Genomic DNA, 15,172 nt, shown 5'->3' with positions numbered 1-15,172 from the left:
GTTGGTCTCCACACTGACAGCTGGGGTTGTTACCTTCCAACAGCTGGATCTCACTCCCAAAGGCATCCTCTTCCATGGTCTCCCAAGACAGATGGAGGCCAACGAACCAACCAACCATTTCCCCCCTCCCTCAAAATGCACAATGGGGCTTTCCCTCCCCTCTCCTCCCCTTCCTGGTGCCCCTTGAAGTTGGCTTGAGGACTTTGCAGGGGGGGGGTCCACCCCACCAGATGATGAGAGAGGAGGTCCTTCCATCTGGAAAATGGGAATGCTTGCAAAGAATTAACTGAAGATCAGTGCCGTATTGATAATAAAATTATTACTATGTGGAATCATCATTATTCTGCCTTTCTCTCTTAGGGTCAAGTGTGTTTTGAAGATGTAGCTTTTTGTTTCACATACGTTGCTGGATCCTGACCAGAGAGCTCTGCAGAAGGAAGTCAAGGAGGAGAATTGTGGGATCCTGGACTCTCTGGTAAGGCTCCCTGCTGGATCATCAGATCAGTTTTGAAATTCCATACAGAATCTCTATAGGACAAACCTCCCCTGTTTTGAGGGAGCCCAATAGCGCCATCTACAGCACATGAGATTTTAACACAGCCACAACTCTCCTTGAATGGAAAATATTCTTCCACCAGTCATGCCTTTTCAAACCATGAGGAGGCTTGTCTGAACTGCCCAGACCTTCTTAAATGTAGGCTTCAGAGATCTTAAGGATGTGGAGGTACATCCTGTCCAATTGTATATTTTCTTTCCCGCATCTGTCTGTTTTTGGTTGAGCAAAGAGATGACTGAACTTGGAGATGGAGCGGATTCCATGATTGAGCCAAATTAAATCCATCCCTGGAAAGAGCCAGGCTTTCTTAATCTCCGGTTTCCTTAAATAAGTAAGGTAATACCAGCCAAAAAAGGCAGTAACTCCCTTCCCTTCTGCCTCTTTCACAAGCATTCATTTGCATTGTTCAATCAATCATTTCAGGCTCCATCTCCTCCTGGGGTTATTATTATTATATGCACAAGGAAAAATCACTCAATTTTACGTGACTAAGGAAAATGAGGAGGTGGATAAGATCATAGCTACTCATCTATTTTCTGCCCATGCTCTGGGGTTGCAGTTTTCAGGCTTGGGGGCAGGATGGTGAGTGATTTTTGCACGAAGTTCTGTCAATAAACCCCATTGAGTTCAATGGGATCTACTCTCACGTCACTGCTGTGCAGATCATGCCATCCTGGATATGTTTATAAATGGGGCCTCTGTTGGGAAGGGGCTGTCCCATTTGTGCTCCTCCAGGGGCAGCGGAATATATCTAGGGCAGGAGAATCCCTGCAGGGCCTCTGAGACTCCCTTTGCTTTTTCCCAAGACCCTGCAGCTTGTTTTGGCTCCTTGACTCAAGAAGGATGAAAGAGACTGATCCTTCAAACCTAGCAAGGATGGAAGGGGGAAGATGGACGGTGGACCTGGTCAGATTGTCTCCTGCATCCCTCCCCACAACCTCTGAGCGTTCCCTCCCAGGGACCTCCAAGAGATCTGGTGAGTCGCAGAGGAGTGGAGATGGAGACATGGAGGGATGGAGATGGAGAGGTATCAGGGCTTGCTCAGTTTGAGGGTGGGGGGAGGGAGGCAGGCGGATGGAGATGGAGAAGGGGAGCACCTTTTCGGACTCCTCCACCTGGGCCTTTGTCTCCTGCAGGCAATTTGAGCTAGGAATACAGTCGTATAGTTGGAATCCATTCTGGAAGTCTGTTCTACTTCCCAAGGTGCAGCTTTTGATTGGCTCTTGCAATTGGAAGAGCCAATTGGAAGCTGCAATGATGCAACATCACTTTCTCTCCCTGTTGCTGCTGGGCCAGCCCTCTGCTTCTCTTTCGCTCAGGTGAAATCCCCAATGGAGTATGAATCACGAGCAACAACAGAGTAGGACTGTCAGAAGATTTGTTAGATTAAAATATCACTTATATATGTCGAACAATGTTATGAGATAGATATTGATGTAACTGAAAAAAAGAAACAAAACATAACTTAATTATACAGTATAAATTGGTAAGCTATTAGACGTGATGGAAGGAAGTCACAAGGCTCAATCGAGCCAGAGATGTTAAAAAAAAAGATATGATGAGATGTATTTTGTCTATATGTTAAAAAAAATCTTTGAGAAAACAGGTTGCAAACAAGAATATGGTTTCAACTATACGTGGCTGCCTCCTGTATAGTTTTGGGGTGCCGCTCTTTCACCAGATACTTCAGCTCCCCAGTTATGGCTGCATAAAATTGCTCTAGCGCTATAACCTCCCTGATCTTCTGAACTGAATCTGCGCACTCCTGCACTAGCCACTTTGTGAGGTAATTTGAAATTTTGGCTCTCAGTTGAGCATACGTTTCTTCCCTCAGCTTTGTCACACCCCTGAACTTCTTCCTTAGCTGTTCTGAGGTGGTTCCAAATCGTATATAAATTATTTGTTTATACGCGTAAAATTTTTTAGACTGGTCTTCTGGCATTTGTGCATATATTTCAGGTAAGGCTCCCCCGATCCTAGCTCTTAATATTATCATTTTCTCCTCATCTTTTACTTGGAAATCGTTACATGCTCTTTCAAATGAGATAAAAGCCTCTGGGTTATCTTTCTATTTGAATTCAGGAAACCGCTTAAGATCCATCCTAAACTGGCTTTGATCATTTGTGCTATTATTATTATTATTTTGGTTTTCCACAGGTGCCAATTCCAGTTTCCGCATTTCTAACTGAAATTGCATCTCTTTTCCCCTCAGACGGTACTGCTCCCTTTCTTGTTCAGCTTTAAGTTTATCTCTTTCTTGTTCAGCTTTAATTTTTTCTCTTTCTAATTTAAATTTGTATTCCTGTTCCAACTTCCATTTTTCAAATTCTAAAGAGAGTCTAGGCTCTACTGCCTCAGAAGTAATTTCTGATATCTCCTCTAAACTCTGCCCTGAGGATTCCCATTTTCCTCTCCTTCGGAGCTTTCATATGTTGGTTCCCTCGCAGGGTTTCTTGACTTTTTGGGTGGCATATTGAGTACGTGTAGTCCGACAGCAAAACAGAATCAATTGAGAGAATCCCCCCCCCCTTCACGGCTATTCTTTCTGGCTATGTTTCCTTTTAGAATTAGGCCTTGAAGCCTTGCACTGGGTCCCCACACTGGCCCTGCACAGACACTTCCTCCAACCGCAAGTCCAATGCCTCTGCCAAAATAACCTCACTCCCAGATCCACCTTCCCCTTCATGAGTGTATTTATTTATCCTGCCACGGGCGTATTTATTAATCCCGCTGCTGCCGCCAATTTTGTTCCGCTCACACAGAGCGCCCCATCGTTCCATGGACTATTGACCCTGTGCCACCACGTCTATTCTCTTCCACTGCCACCAACCAGGTTTCCCCAGTAATATATTCGGACTCAGTCAGGTTGTAACATATTAACAAAGATTCCAGTTTATTGTGAATGCAAACAAGTTTTAAATACTTTGAAACACTGTAATCCGATTCACTCTCTCTGTCTTCCCTCTCTGTCTCTAACTCACTCTCTGATTCCTATGCCTCTCACCCACAAGAAACCAACCAAACTAACTATCTCTCAACTTCCAACTGTCTTCCCAACTGTCTAAACCTCTGGCTAAGCCTTTTAAATGCAGTTAGGCTCCGCCTCTGGGCTTTTCTATTGGTCTATCTATAAACCCTTTCTCTCCCCCTTTCCAAAAGAACGGGCAAACGCCACAGGGTGTTCAAACTGAAGAAAGTGATTTACATATAAATTTAAATCTAGACCAACCAGATGAGGCAACAGCTGATGGGGAGTGTGCAGGTTAATATTTTGCTGTTTGTTTCACAAACAAGGCGTGGGCGTTGCTGGATCCTGACCACAGAGTTCTGCATAAGGAAGTCAAGGAGAAGAATCTTGCGGTCATTGACCTTCTGTGTAAAACTCCCTGTTGGATCATAAAATCAGTTTTGAAATTCCATACATATCTCTATGTGATGAACCTCCACTATATTGCTGGAGACGAACAGCATCTGGGATTCTAACATCCCCACCGTGAACCCTGAATGGAGGGATATCAACTGTTTTCTCTGTGAATATTCTTCATCTAGTCATGCCTTTTTAATCAATGGCCAGGCTTCTCTGAACCACCCAGGCCTTTTTAAATGTCATCTTCAGAATTTTTAGGGAAATTAAAGTAACATCCGTCAGATTTGTTGTCTTTGTTTTTTCTTCTGTTGGCATTTTGTTGATGAAATAGATGACTAACCTTGGAGATGAAGAGAATTCCATGATTGAGCCAAACAAGATCTATCCCAGATAAAAGCCAAGCAATATGTCAATTAATAGCCAACAAAGGGAGTGAAAATTTTAGGAAGGCCTCACAACTAATTATCTTCAGTTCTTCTTCTGTCAAAAGCATTCATTAATATTGTTCAATAATCTGGTGCTTCATTTCTTCCTGAGGCTCTAATTAGCTTCTCTCTTCATTGCAGATGGTGATGAATTAGAAGAGAAGAACAAGGGGGACCACAACAGAATCCACATAGGGGAGAAGTCAAATAAATATTCAGAGTGTGGAGAGAACATCCGAGAGAGCTCCCAGTCCACCTCCCATCAAAGAAAGAGCTTCATTCGGAGGGATAGGCTCACTTCACACAAAAGAACTCACAGTGGAGAGAAAATGTATGAGTGCTTGGACTGTGGGAAGAGCTTCAGTAAGAAGAGAAATCTAACTTCCCATCAAAGAATTCATACAGGGGAGAAACCCTATCAGTGCTTGGAATGTGGAAAGGGCTTTCGCCAGAGGGGTAGTCGCAATTCCCATCAAAGAATTCATACAGGGGAGAAACCCTATCATTGTTTGGAATGTGGAAAGAGCTTCAGTCAGAGGAGCAGTCTCACTTCCCATCAAAGAATTCATACAGGGGAGAAACCTTATCAGTGCTTGGAATGTGGAAAGAGCTTCAGTCGGAAGGATTCTCTCACTTCCCATCACAGAATTCATACAGGGGAGAAAGCCTATCAGTGTTTGCAATGCGGAAAGTGCTTCAGTCAGAGGAGCAGTCTCACTTCCCATCAAAGAATTCATACAGGGGAGAAACCTTATCAATGCTTGGAATGTGGAAAGAGCTTTTGTGAGAGGGGTGAACTCACTTCCCATCACAGAATTCATACAGGGGAGAAAGCCTATCAGTGTTTGCAATGCGGAAAGTGCTTCAGTCAGAGGAGCAGTCTCACTTCCCATCAAAGAATTCATACAGGGGAGAAACCCTATCAATGCTTGGAATGTGGAAAGAGCTTTCGTGAGAGGGGTGAACTCACTTCCCATCACAGAATTCATATAGGGGAGAAACCCTATCAATGCTTGGAATGTGGAAAGAGCTTCAGTCGGAAGGATTATCTCACTTCCCATCAAAGAATTCATACAGGGGAGAAACCATATCAGTGTTTGCAATGTGGAAAGTGCTTCAGTCAGAGCAGCAATCTCACTTCCCATCAAAGAATTCATACAGGGGAGACACCCTATCAGTGCCTGGAATGTGGAAAGCGCTTCAGACAGAGCTCAGAGCTCACTTCCCATAAAAGAATTCATTCAGGGGAGAAACCCTATCAGTGCCTGGAATGTGGAAAGAGCTTCAGTCTCAGGCAGAGTCTCACATCCCATCAAAGAATTCATACAAGGGAGAAACCCTATCAGTGCTTGCAATGTGGAAAGAGATTCAGTCAGAGCAACTCTCTCACTTTCCATAAAAGAATTCATACAGGTGAGAAACCCTATCAGTGTTTGGAATGTGGAAAGAGCTTCAGTCTCAGGCAGAGTCTCACATCCCATCAAAGAATTCATACAGGGGAGAAACCCTATCAGTGCTCGGAATGTGGAAGAAGCTTCAGTCACAACCACAGTCTCACTTGTCATCAAAGAATTCATAAAGGGGAGAAACCCTATCAGTGCTTTGAATGTGGAAAGCAGTTCAGAGCGAGCTCAGAGCTCACTTGCCATCAAAAAATTCATACAGGGGACAAACCTTTTCAGTGCCAGGAATGTGGAAAGAGCTTCAGTCAGAGCGCCAGTCTCACTTCCCATCAAAGAATTCATACAGGTCAGAAACCATATAAATGCTTCCAATGTGGAAAGAGCTTCACTCACAGCAGCAGTCTCACTTTGCATCAAAGAATTCATACAGGGGAAAAACCCTATCAGTGCCTGGAATGTGGAAAGAGCTTTAGTGAGAGTGGAAAACTCACTTCCCATCGAAGAATTCATACAGGGGAGAAACCCTATCAATGCTTGGAATGTGAAAAGAGCTTCACCCAAAGGGGCCATCTCAAGACCCATCAAATAGTTCATACTGGGGAGAAACCCTATCAGTGCCAGGAATGTGGAAAGGCATTTCGTGACAGGGGTAAACTCACATCCCATCAAAGAATTCATACAGGGGAAAAACCCTATCAGTGCTTGGAATGTAGAAAGAGCTTCAGTCGGAGGGATAGTCTCACTTCCCATCAAAGAGTTCATAAAGGGGAGAAACCCTATCAGTGCTTTGAATGTGGAAAGAGCTTCACTCACAGCAACAGTCTCACTTTGCATCAAAGAATTCATACAGGGGAGAAACCCTATCAGTGCTTGGAATGTGGAAAGAGCTTTAGTGAGAGTGGAAGACTGACATCCCACCAAAGAATTCATACAGGGGAAAAACCCTATCAATGCTTTGAATGTGGAAAGAGCTTCAGTCAAAGCAGCAATCTCACTTCCCATCAAAGAATTCATACAGGGGAGAAACCCTATCAGTGCTTGGAATGTGGAAAGAGCTTTCGTGAGAGGGGTGATCTCACTTCCCATCACAAAATTCATACAGGGGAGAAACCCTATCAGTGCTTGGAATGTGGAAAGAGCTTCAAATGGAAGGTTAGTTTCACCTCCCATCAAAGATTTCATACAGCAGAGAAACCCTAACAGTGCTTGGAATGTTTAATGAAATAATAATAACAGATACAGATGGTAGCCGTTTTGGTATAGCATAATCGAAACAATATTAAAAAAAATTAATACAGTAGCACGTTAAAAGACCAACTGAGTTTGTTATTGGTATGAGCTTTTGTGTGCATGTACACTACTTCAGATACCATGCAGGAACACACTTAGTTGGTCTTTAATGTGCTACTGGAAGAATTCTTTAAAAAATAATAACAATAATTTACTATTTGTACACTACCGATCTGGTTGGTGTTCCACAACCACTCTGGGCTGCTCCCAACAGAATATTGAAAACATAGAACATCAAACATTGTTGTTGTCTAGTCATTTAGTAGTATCTGACTCTTCATGACCCCATGGACCAGAGCACACCAGGCACTCCTGTCTTCTACTGCCTCTCACAGTTTGGTCAGACTCATGTTGGTAGCCCTGAGAACACTGTCCAACCATCTCATCCTCTGTCGTCCCCTTCTTGTGCCCGCAATCCTTCCCAAAATCAGGGTCTTTTCTAGGGAGTCGTCCCTTCTCATGAGGTGGCCAAAGTATTGGAGCCTCAACTTCAGGATCTGTCCTTCCAGTGAGCACTCAGGGCTGATTTATTTAAGGATGGATAAGTTTGATCTTGCAGTCCATGGGACTCTCAAGAGTCTCCCCCAGCACCAGAATTCAAAAGCATCAATTCTTCAGCGATCAGTCTTCTTGATGGTCCAGCTCTCACTTCCATACATTACTACTGGGAAAACCATAGCTTTAACTATACTAACCTTTGTCGGCAAGGTGATGTGTGTGCTTTTTAAGATGCTGTCTAGGTTTGTCATTGCTTTCCTCCCAAGAAGCAGGCGTCTTCTGATTTCGTGGCTCCTGTCACCATCTGCAGTGATCATGGAACCCAAGAAAGTAAAATCTCTCACTGCCTCCATTTCAGACAGTCGATAGCCCTGGTTAACTCCACATTCCATACCAATGAAAGCTCATAGCAATGACAAACATAGTTGGTCTCTAAGATGCTACTGGAAGGATTTTGTTTATTTTGTTTCTACTACGGCAGACCAACACTGCTATCTACATGTATCCACATTCCAATGGGCCACCAGGGAATCGGCTGAAAGGCCATCAACATGGGTTGCTATGCATAAGAGAAACCTGATGGACAATCAGTGGCAAGAACAGGTCCATCTGATTCAAGCAACCAAGTCTCTGTTACAGTAAAAAAATAAAAATATGGAATTAGAATGCGCCACATATAAAGATCTGATTAAGGAAAAAGACAATAAATTGGTAATTAAAGATTATGAAGAAATTAAACAACACCTTACGGGTTGGATCCAATACTATCAATTGCATGAAGTGTTCAGGACAGATAAGAAAAAAGGTTTCTCAGATGAGCCTTCATTATTAGAAAAAGTGTTATTACAAAACCAAACCAAGGTAATATCAAAAATGTATGATACATTATTGGAGTGGGAGGTCAAAGACGAACAGGTCAAGGAGGTAATGATCAAGTGGGCTTTAGATAGTGGGAAAACCATTAACTTAACAGTATGGGAAGAACTATGGAGAAAGAACAGGAAATTTACAGCCTGTGAAGTATTGAGAGAAAACCTAATCAAGATGTTTTATAGATGGTACTTAAAGGTAAAGGGACCCCTGACCATTAGGTCCAGTCGTGTCCGACTCTGGGGTTGCGGTGCTCATCTTGCGTTACTGGCCATGGGAGCCGGCGTACAGCTTCCGGGTCATGGTACTTAACACCTACCAAAATAGCTAAAATGTATAAGACAAAAACAAATCTTTGCTGGAGGTGTGGTAAAACAGGGGGGACACTTATACATGTCTGGTGGACCTGTGAAAAAATCAAAAGCTTCTGGAACACAGTGTATGATGAGCTTAAAAAAATGTTTAAGTATAACTTTATGAAAAATACAGAAGCTTTTCTACTAGGGATAACAGACACACGTATAGCAATAGAAGATCAGAAAATATTCCTCTATGCCACAGGAGCGGCAAGAATCCTAATTGCTAAAAACTGGAAAAAAAGAAACTGCCAACAAAAAAGGAATGGCAAGATAAACTGTTAGCGAGTACCGTATTTTTCGCTCCATAGGGCGCACCGGCCCATAGGGCGCACCTCGTTTTTAGAGGAGGAAACAAGAAAAATTTTTTTTTCTGGTTTTCCTCTTCTAAAAAGCCTTGTTTTTTTAGGATCAGCTAAAAGTCTTGCAGCTTTTTTGCAAAGGGGAAAACCCTGTTTTTTTGAGGATCAGCTAAAATTTTTGCAGCTTTTTTTGCAAAGGGGGAAAAGCAAAGCTTTTGCAAAGGGGGAAAAGCAAAGAGGAAAAGCTCTGTTTTTATGGGGTTCAACTCACATTTCTGCAGCTTCTAAAGGAAAGGGAGCCTTTTCTACAGTTTCCAGACAGAAGTGGTGGTGGGGGATGAGTGTTCAGACCCCTGGGCTCTCACTTGTGGGGTGCCTCAGGATTCTGTCCTCTCCCCCATGCTTTTTAATATCTATATGAAGCCGCTGGGAGAGATCATCAGGGGGTTTGGGCTGGGTGTTCATCAGTATGCGGATGATACCCAGCTCTACCTCTCTTTCAAATCAGAACCAGTGAAGGCGGTGAAGGTCCTGTGTGAGTGTCTGGAGGCGGTTGGAGGATGGATGGCGGCTAACAGATTGAGGTTGAATCCTGATAAGACAGAAGTACTGTTTTTGGGGGACAGGAGGAGGGCAGGTGTGGAGGATTCCCTGGTCCTGAATGGGGTAACTGCCCCTGAAGGACCAGGTGCGCAGCCTGGGAGTCATTTTGGACTCACAGCTGTCCATGGAAGCGCAGGTTAATTCTGTATCCAGGGCAGCTGTCTACCAGCTCCACCTGGTACGCAGGCTGAGACCCTACCTGCCCGCGGACTGTCTCACCAAAGTGGTGCATGCTCTGGTTATCTCCCGCTTGGACTACTGCAATGCGCTCTATGTGGGGCTACCTTTGAAGGTGACCCGCAACTGCAATTAATCCAAAATGCGGCAGCTAGACTGGTGACTAGGAGTGGCCGCCGGGACCACATAACACCGGTCCTGAGAGATCTGCATTGGCTCCCAGTACGTTTCCGAGCACAATTCAAAGTGTTGGTGTTGACCTTTAAAGCCCTAAACGGCCTCGGTCCTGTATACCTGAAGGAGTGTCTCCACCCCCATCATTCAGCCCGGACACTGAGATCCAGCGCCGAGGGCCTTCTGTCGGTTCCCTCACTGCGAGAAGCAAAACTACAGGGAACCAGGCAGAGGGCCTTCTCGGTAGTGGCGCCCGCCCTGTGGAACGCCCTCCCATCACAGGTCAGGGAAATAAACAACTACCTGACATTCAGAAAAAACCTGAAGGCAGCCCTTTTTAGGGAAGTTTTTAATGTTTGATATTTTTGTATTTGATTTCTGTTGGAAGCCGCCCAGAGTGGCTGGGGAAATCCAGCCAGATGGGCGGGGTACAAATAATAAATATTATTATTATTATTATAATCTAATCAGCCAGTCACATGTCGCTGGGGAAACAAACAACCTCCCTCTGCAGCACATTCAACAATGGAGGGCGGGGCTGAAAGGGAGCCGGGACTCTTATCTCTTATCTCTCTCCCGATCTCTTGCTGATCAGCTGCTGAGCGGGGTCCTTTCAACACCCCCTTTTCTCTTTGTAAAATAAAAAGCATGATCCTCTTTTGGCCCCTGGGCAATTCAGCTCCAGGGACCACGATTCGCTCCATTAGACGCACACATATTTCCCTTTTACTTTTTATGGAGTGAAAAATACGGTATATTGAACTGCCTAGATTAACAGAGGCAATTAGAGATCACACTAGACAAGAGTTTCAAAAAGCATGGGGAAAATGCAGAGAATACTTCACAAAACAGTGCCCTAAAATACATACCTGGGCTTGTTTTGATTAATGTCTGCAGGAGACTTTGTAGATATTTAAGTTATAATTAGAAAAAATCTTTAAAATTACTCATAAAGGAAACAGTTTATAACAAGTACTACACTTGGGCAAAAAAATGAAAGGCACAAATAAATACAGGATGGGTGACACCTGGCTTGAGAGCAGTACATGTGAAAAGGATCTAGGAGTCTTGGTAGACCACAAACTTGACATGAGTCAACAGTGTGATGCAGCAGCTCAAAAAGCCAATGCAATTCTGGGCTGCATCAATAGGAGTATAGCGTCTAGATCAAGGGAAGTCATAGTACCACTGTATTCCGCTCTGGTCAGACCTCACCTGGAATACTGTGTCCAGTTCTGGGCACCACAGTTCAAGAAGGATACTGACAAGCTGGAACGTGTCCAGAGGAGGGCAACAAAATGGTCAAAGGTCTGGAAACAATGCCTTATGAGGAACGGCTTAGGGAGCTGGGGATGTTTAGCTTGGAGAAGAGAAGGTTAAGGGGTGATATGATAGCCATGTTCAAATACAGTATATCAAAGGATTTCATATAGAGGAGGTAGAAAGGTTGTTTTCTGCTGTTCCAGAGAAGCGGACACAGAGCATTAGGAAGAACAGTAAGAGCTGTTCGACAATGGAATTTGCTGCCCGTGAGTGTGGTGGAGTCTCCTTCTTTGGAGGTCTTTAAGCGGAGGCTTGACAGCCATCTGTCAGGAATGCTTTGATGGTGTTTCCTGCTTGGCAGGGGGTTGGACTGGATGGCCCTTGGGGTCTCTTCCAAATCTATGATTCTATTGTAAGTAAATAAGGATGCCAGATACAGGATAAAGGAAGTCCTTTTATTTGGTTGTTTGTGTTGTTGTATGTTATGTTCACTGTATGTTATGTTCACGTTTAATGAAGGTGGATTTGTATATTGGGGGGGGGGGCTTGTGTTATGTTGGAAATAAAATTTCAATAAAAAATAAATTTAAAAAATTAAAAAAAATGTATTATACTTTAAACATACATTCCTTATTATATTACAGCATTTCATCTTATGCCCTTTGATGTAAGAAAACTCTCTGATAAGACATTATTTACAATGAGTTTCACAATCTGCTGTTTATATATTGTGTCAATTCCTTTCATAAAATTCTCCCCCTAGACATTGTCTCAAGTCTTACCCTCTGAAGCAGGAGAAGGACCATCTTGCTCCATCCTGCAGGTGAAAGCCCTTTTCATAACATGTATACATTGGAGAAAATAACAATTTCATAAAACTACATCTGGATTATTCCTATTGCCTAGCTAAACTGGAGGCCTGTGCCTGCTTAACTTTTACAGTACAGAAGGAGCTGTTTTTAGGTCCTGTATGTAGCAAATGTCGGTTCCAGAACCCTGGAAAGAATAAAGTGTTGGACTCTATGGGGGACTGTTGAATGAATGCATGAAAGGAACATCAGCTAGGCATGGCAATAGTGATTCATCCCCTCCCCACAGAAGCGAACCAGGCACTTTCCCCTCTTCTCCAAGGCCTTGGACACAGGAACACACCCACAAGGACTCCTGACTAGCCATTTGGCTATGCAAGGTGGGCTGTTTTGTTAACTCTGTTCTGTCCTGTCTCCCCTTTTTCTGCTTTTGTTTAAACCAATTCACCAACCAAGAACTCATACAGTGACCAGCAATAATTGACTATACATATAATGTGTTCCGAAGGCTCCCTCCTAAGTCGAAATCTTCGTAAGTTGAAGGCGCCATCTCCAAACGGCTAAAAAAATCGTATGTCGAAAAAACCGCATTCAAAACTTCATAAGTCGAGGTATCGTGCCGCTGCTTTCCCTTCACAAGTCGAAAAATTCGGAAGCGGCGGCCATTCTTTTGCTTCTGGAACTTATCCGGAAGTCGAAAAAAGTAAGTTGAGTCGCTCGTAAGTCGAGGTACCGCTGTATGTCGTAGATACTCCTGCTATTTTTGTGATACAAATGGCATGAAAAGGTTCCGTCTATTCACAGGTGTAGTGGTTAAGAGCAGTGCACTTGTAATCTGATGAACCGGGTTAGATTCCACGCTTCTCCACATGCAGCTGCTGGGTGACCTTGGGCTAGTCCCACTTCTCTGAAGTCTCTCAGCCCCACTCACCTCCCAGAGTGTTTGTTGTGGGGGAGGAAGGGAAAGGAGAATGTTAGCCGCTTTGAGACTCCTTCAGGTAGTGATAAAGCGGGATATCAAATTCAAATGCACATGCGTTGAGTTGAGTTGCTGAGAGACTCTCTCTCACCAGCCCCCTCCACCCTGGAAAGGAGGGATTGCTAAACCACTCAAGGTGGGGACGTCTCCTAGCAACTCTCAGGACCCTCAACAAGCTGTGCTTCCCAGGATTCCAGGACTCTTTAAAGTGGCCGGATCCTGTTTGCATATGCAGTGCAGGTGTGGCCTGGAGCATTTGGGGTGGGGCTTTCCATAACTATCTGAGGGAGACCATTCCACTGCCAAACATACCCAGCTCCTTCAACTGCTCCTCATAAGGCTTGGCTTCCAGACCCATGATCATCTTGGTCTCCCTCCTCTGCAAACCTTCCTGCTTGTCAACATCCTTCTTAAATTGTGGTGCCCAGAATTGGACACAGTATTCCAGATGTAGCCTGACCAAGGAAGAATAGAGAGGAACTATGACTTCCATTGATCCGGGGAGTATACAGCTTTGTCTGCTGAAGAGCCCCTCTTTTCCCTAGGTCTCTGTGTGAACCGCTTCTGCTTGCATTTACTCTCCTGGTGACAAAGCAAGCCGGTCTGGGTGTAAACCGCCCTCCCCCTGAGGGAATCATTAATCAGAGGAGATCATGGCCATAGGCAGGATTTTTGTTATGGGGTGCAGGGAGGGTTTGAACCCTGATCTCCTGGGAGACCACTCTAACCACCAAGGCATCCTAGCCCTTCAGTCCTGTTCGTTCTCCCCTCCCCGCGGCCAGCGGCCATTCCGAGGCAGCCTCCCTGCTAGGGCCTGATCCTGGACGAGATCCTTCTCCTCCTGGCAGGCGTCACATACCTTGAGGCTGTGAGTTCCGCAGGTCAGACCATGCAGCCTTTCACGTGTTGTAGCCAGCGGTGTAGTGCCGGCCGGCCTGCAGGGGGCGCCTGTGAGTGCTCAGTGTGGTGTTTCACCCCTAAAGGTTCTCCAAGGGTTAACTTGGCAGGGAGGAGGCTGACCAATGGGAGCTCTCCAGGCAGTATGCAAGGGAGAGAGTGGAAGGAAGGTAGTTAGAGAGAGAGGGAGGGAGATAGAGGACATGAGCAGAGCTAGAGCAGATTTGAATAATTAATAGGAGGCATTAGGGATAGTTATTGAAATACTAGGTTGTTATCTCATTATACATAACAAAGCTATCTTTAGCCATCTCACCCCTTGCCTTTCCCTGCAAGACTAATTACAGCCGTTAAGAGTCAACAGGTTTTCCACACCTATCTGCTGATCACCCATTCCCACCACCCTTCTGAGCAATACCCCTCCCCACTCCCTCACTATATTTAAGGATCTGGTGACTTCTGTTTCAGTGTATCTGAAGAAGTGTGCATGCACACGAAAGCTCATACCAAGAACAAACTCAGTTGGTCTCTAAGGTGCTACTGGAAAGAATTTTTGATTAAGTTGTTGTTGTTGTTGTTGTTCAGTCGTTCAGTTGTATCCGACTCTTCGTGACCCCATGGACCAGAGCACGCCAGGCACGCCTCTCCTTCACTGCCTCTCGCAGTTTGGCCAAACTCATGCTAGTAGCTTCGAGAACACTGTCCAACCATCTCCTCCTCTGTCGTCCCCTTCTCCTTGTGCCCGCAATCCTTCCCAACATCAGGGTCTTTTCCAGGGAGTCTTCTCTTCTCATGAGGTGGCCAAAGTACTGGAGCCTCAACTTCAGGATCTGTCCTTCTAGTGAGCACTCAGGGCTGATTTCCTTGAGAATGGATAGGTTTGATCTTCTTGCAGTCCATGGGACTCTCAAGAGTCTCCTCCAGCACCGTAATTCAAAAGCATCAATTCTTCGTCGATCAGCCTTCTTTATGGTCCAGCTCACACTTCCGTACGTTACTACTGGGTAAATACTAGGTAGAGAGTTGGAATATACTTACCTGAAGAACCATTCGTTTATTTTAAAACGTTTTACCAGTTCATTTGACACCATTACGCTTTGTACCAACAATAAAGAAACTTAGGTTTATTTTTACCACAATCCAAATCTGAAGTGAGTTACTCAATGCCAGAGTGAATACTGGCTGGTGGCAGCGGTTATATCA

The 15,172-nt window shown here is 44.5% G+C and overlaps 1 protein-coding gene across 1 annotated transcript in view; it reads left to right on the top strand.

Moving 5' to 3' along the window:
• Window positions 1-444: 444 nt before the first annotated feature.
• LOC117042193 (zinc finger protein 883-like) overlaps window positions 445-15,172 on the top strand; it is a 33,167-nt gene continuing 18,439 nt past the window's right edge. Inside the window, exons 1-3 of the mRNA XM_033141711.1 lie at window positions 445-475; window positions 1,363-1,532; window positions 4,490-6,903. Of these exons, the coding sequence (XP_032997602.1) occupies window positions 1,400-1,532; window positions 4,490-6,903 (2,547 nt within the window). The 5' untranslated portion in view covers window positions 445-475; window positions 1,363-1,399. The remainder of the gene's footprint in view (window positions 476-1,362; window positions 1,533-4,489; window positions 6,904-15,172) is intronic.

Source organism: Lacerta agilis, chromosome 2, assembly GCF_009819535.1.
Source record: "Lacerta agilis isolate rLacAgi1 chromosome 2, rLacAgi1.pri, whole genome shotgun sequence".
Taxonomy (NCBI): Eukaryota; Metazoa; Chordata; class Lepidosauria; order Squamata; family Lacertidae; genus Lacerta; species Lacerta agilis.
This window is presented reverse-complemented; position numbering and strand designations above follow the sequence as displayed.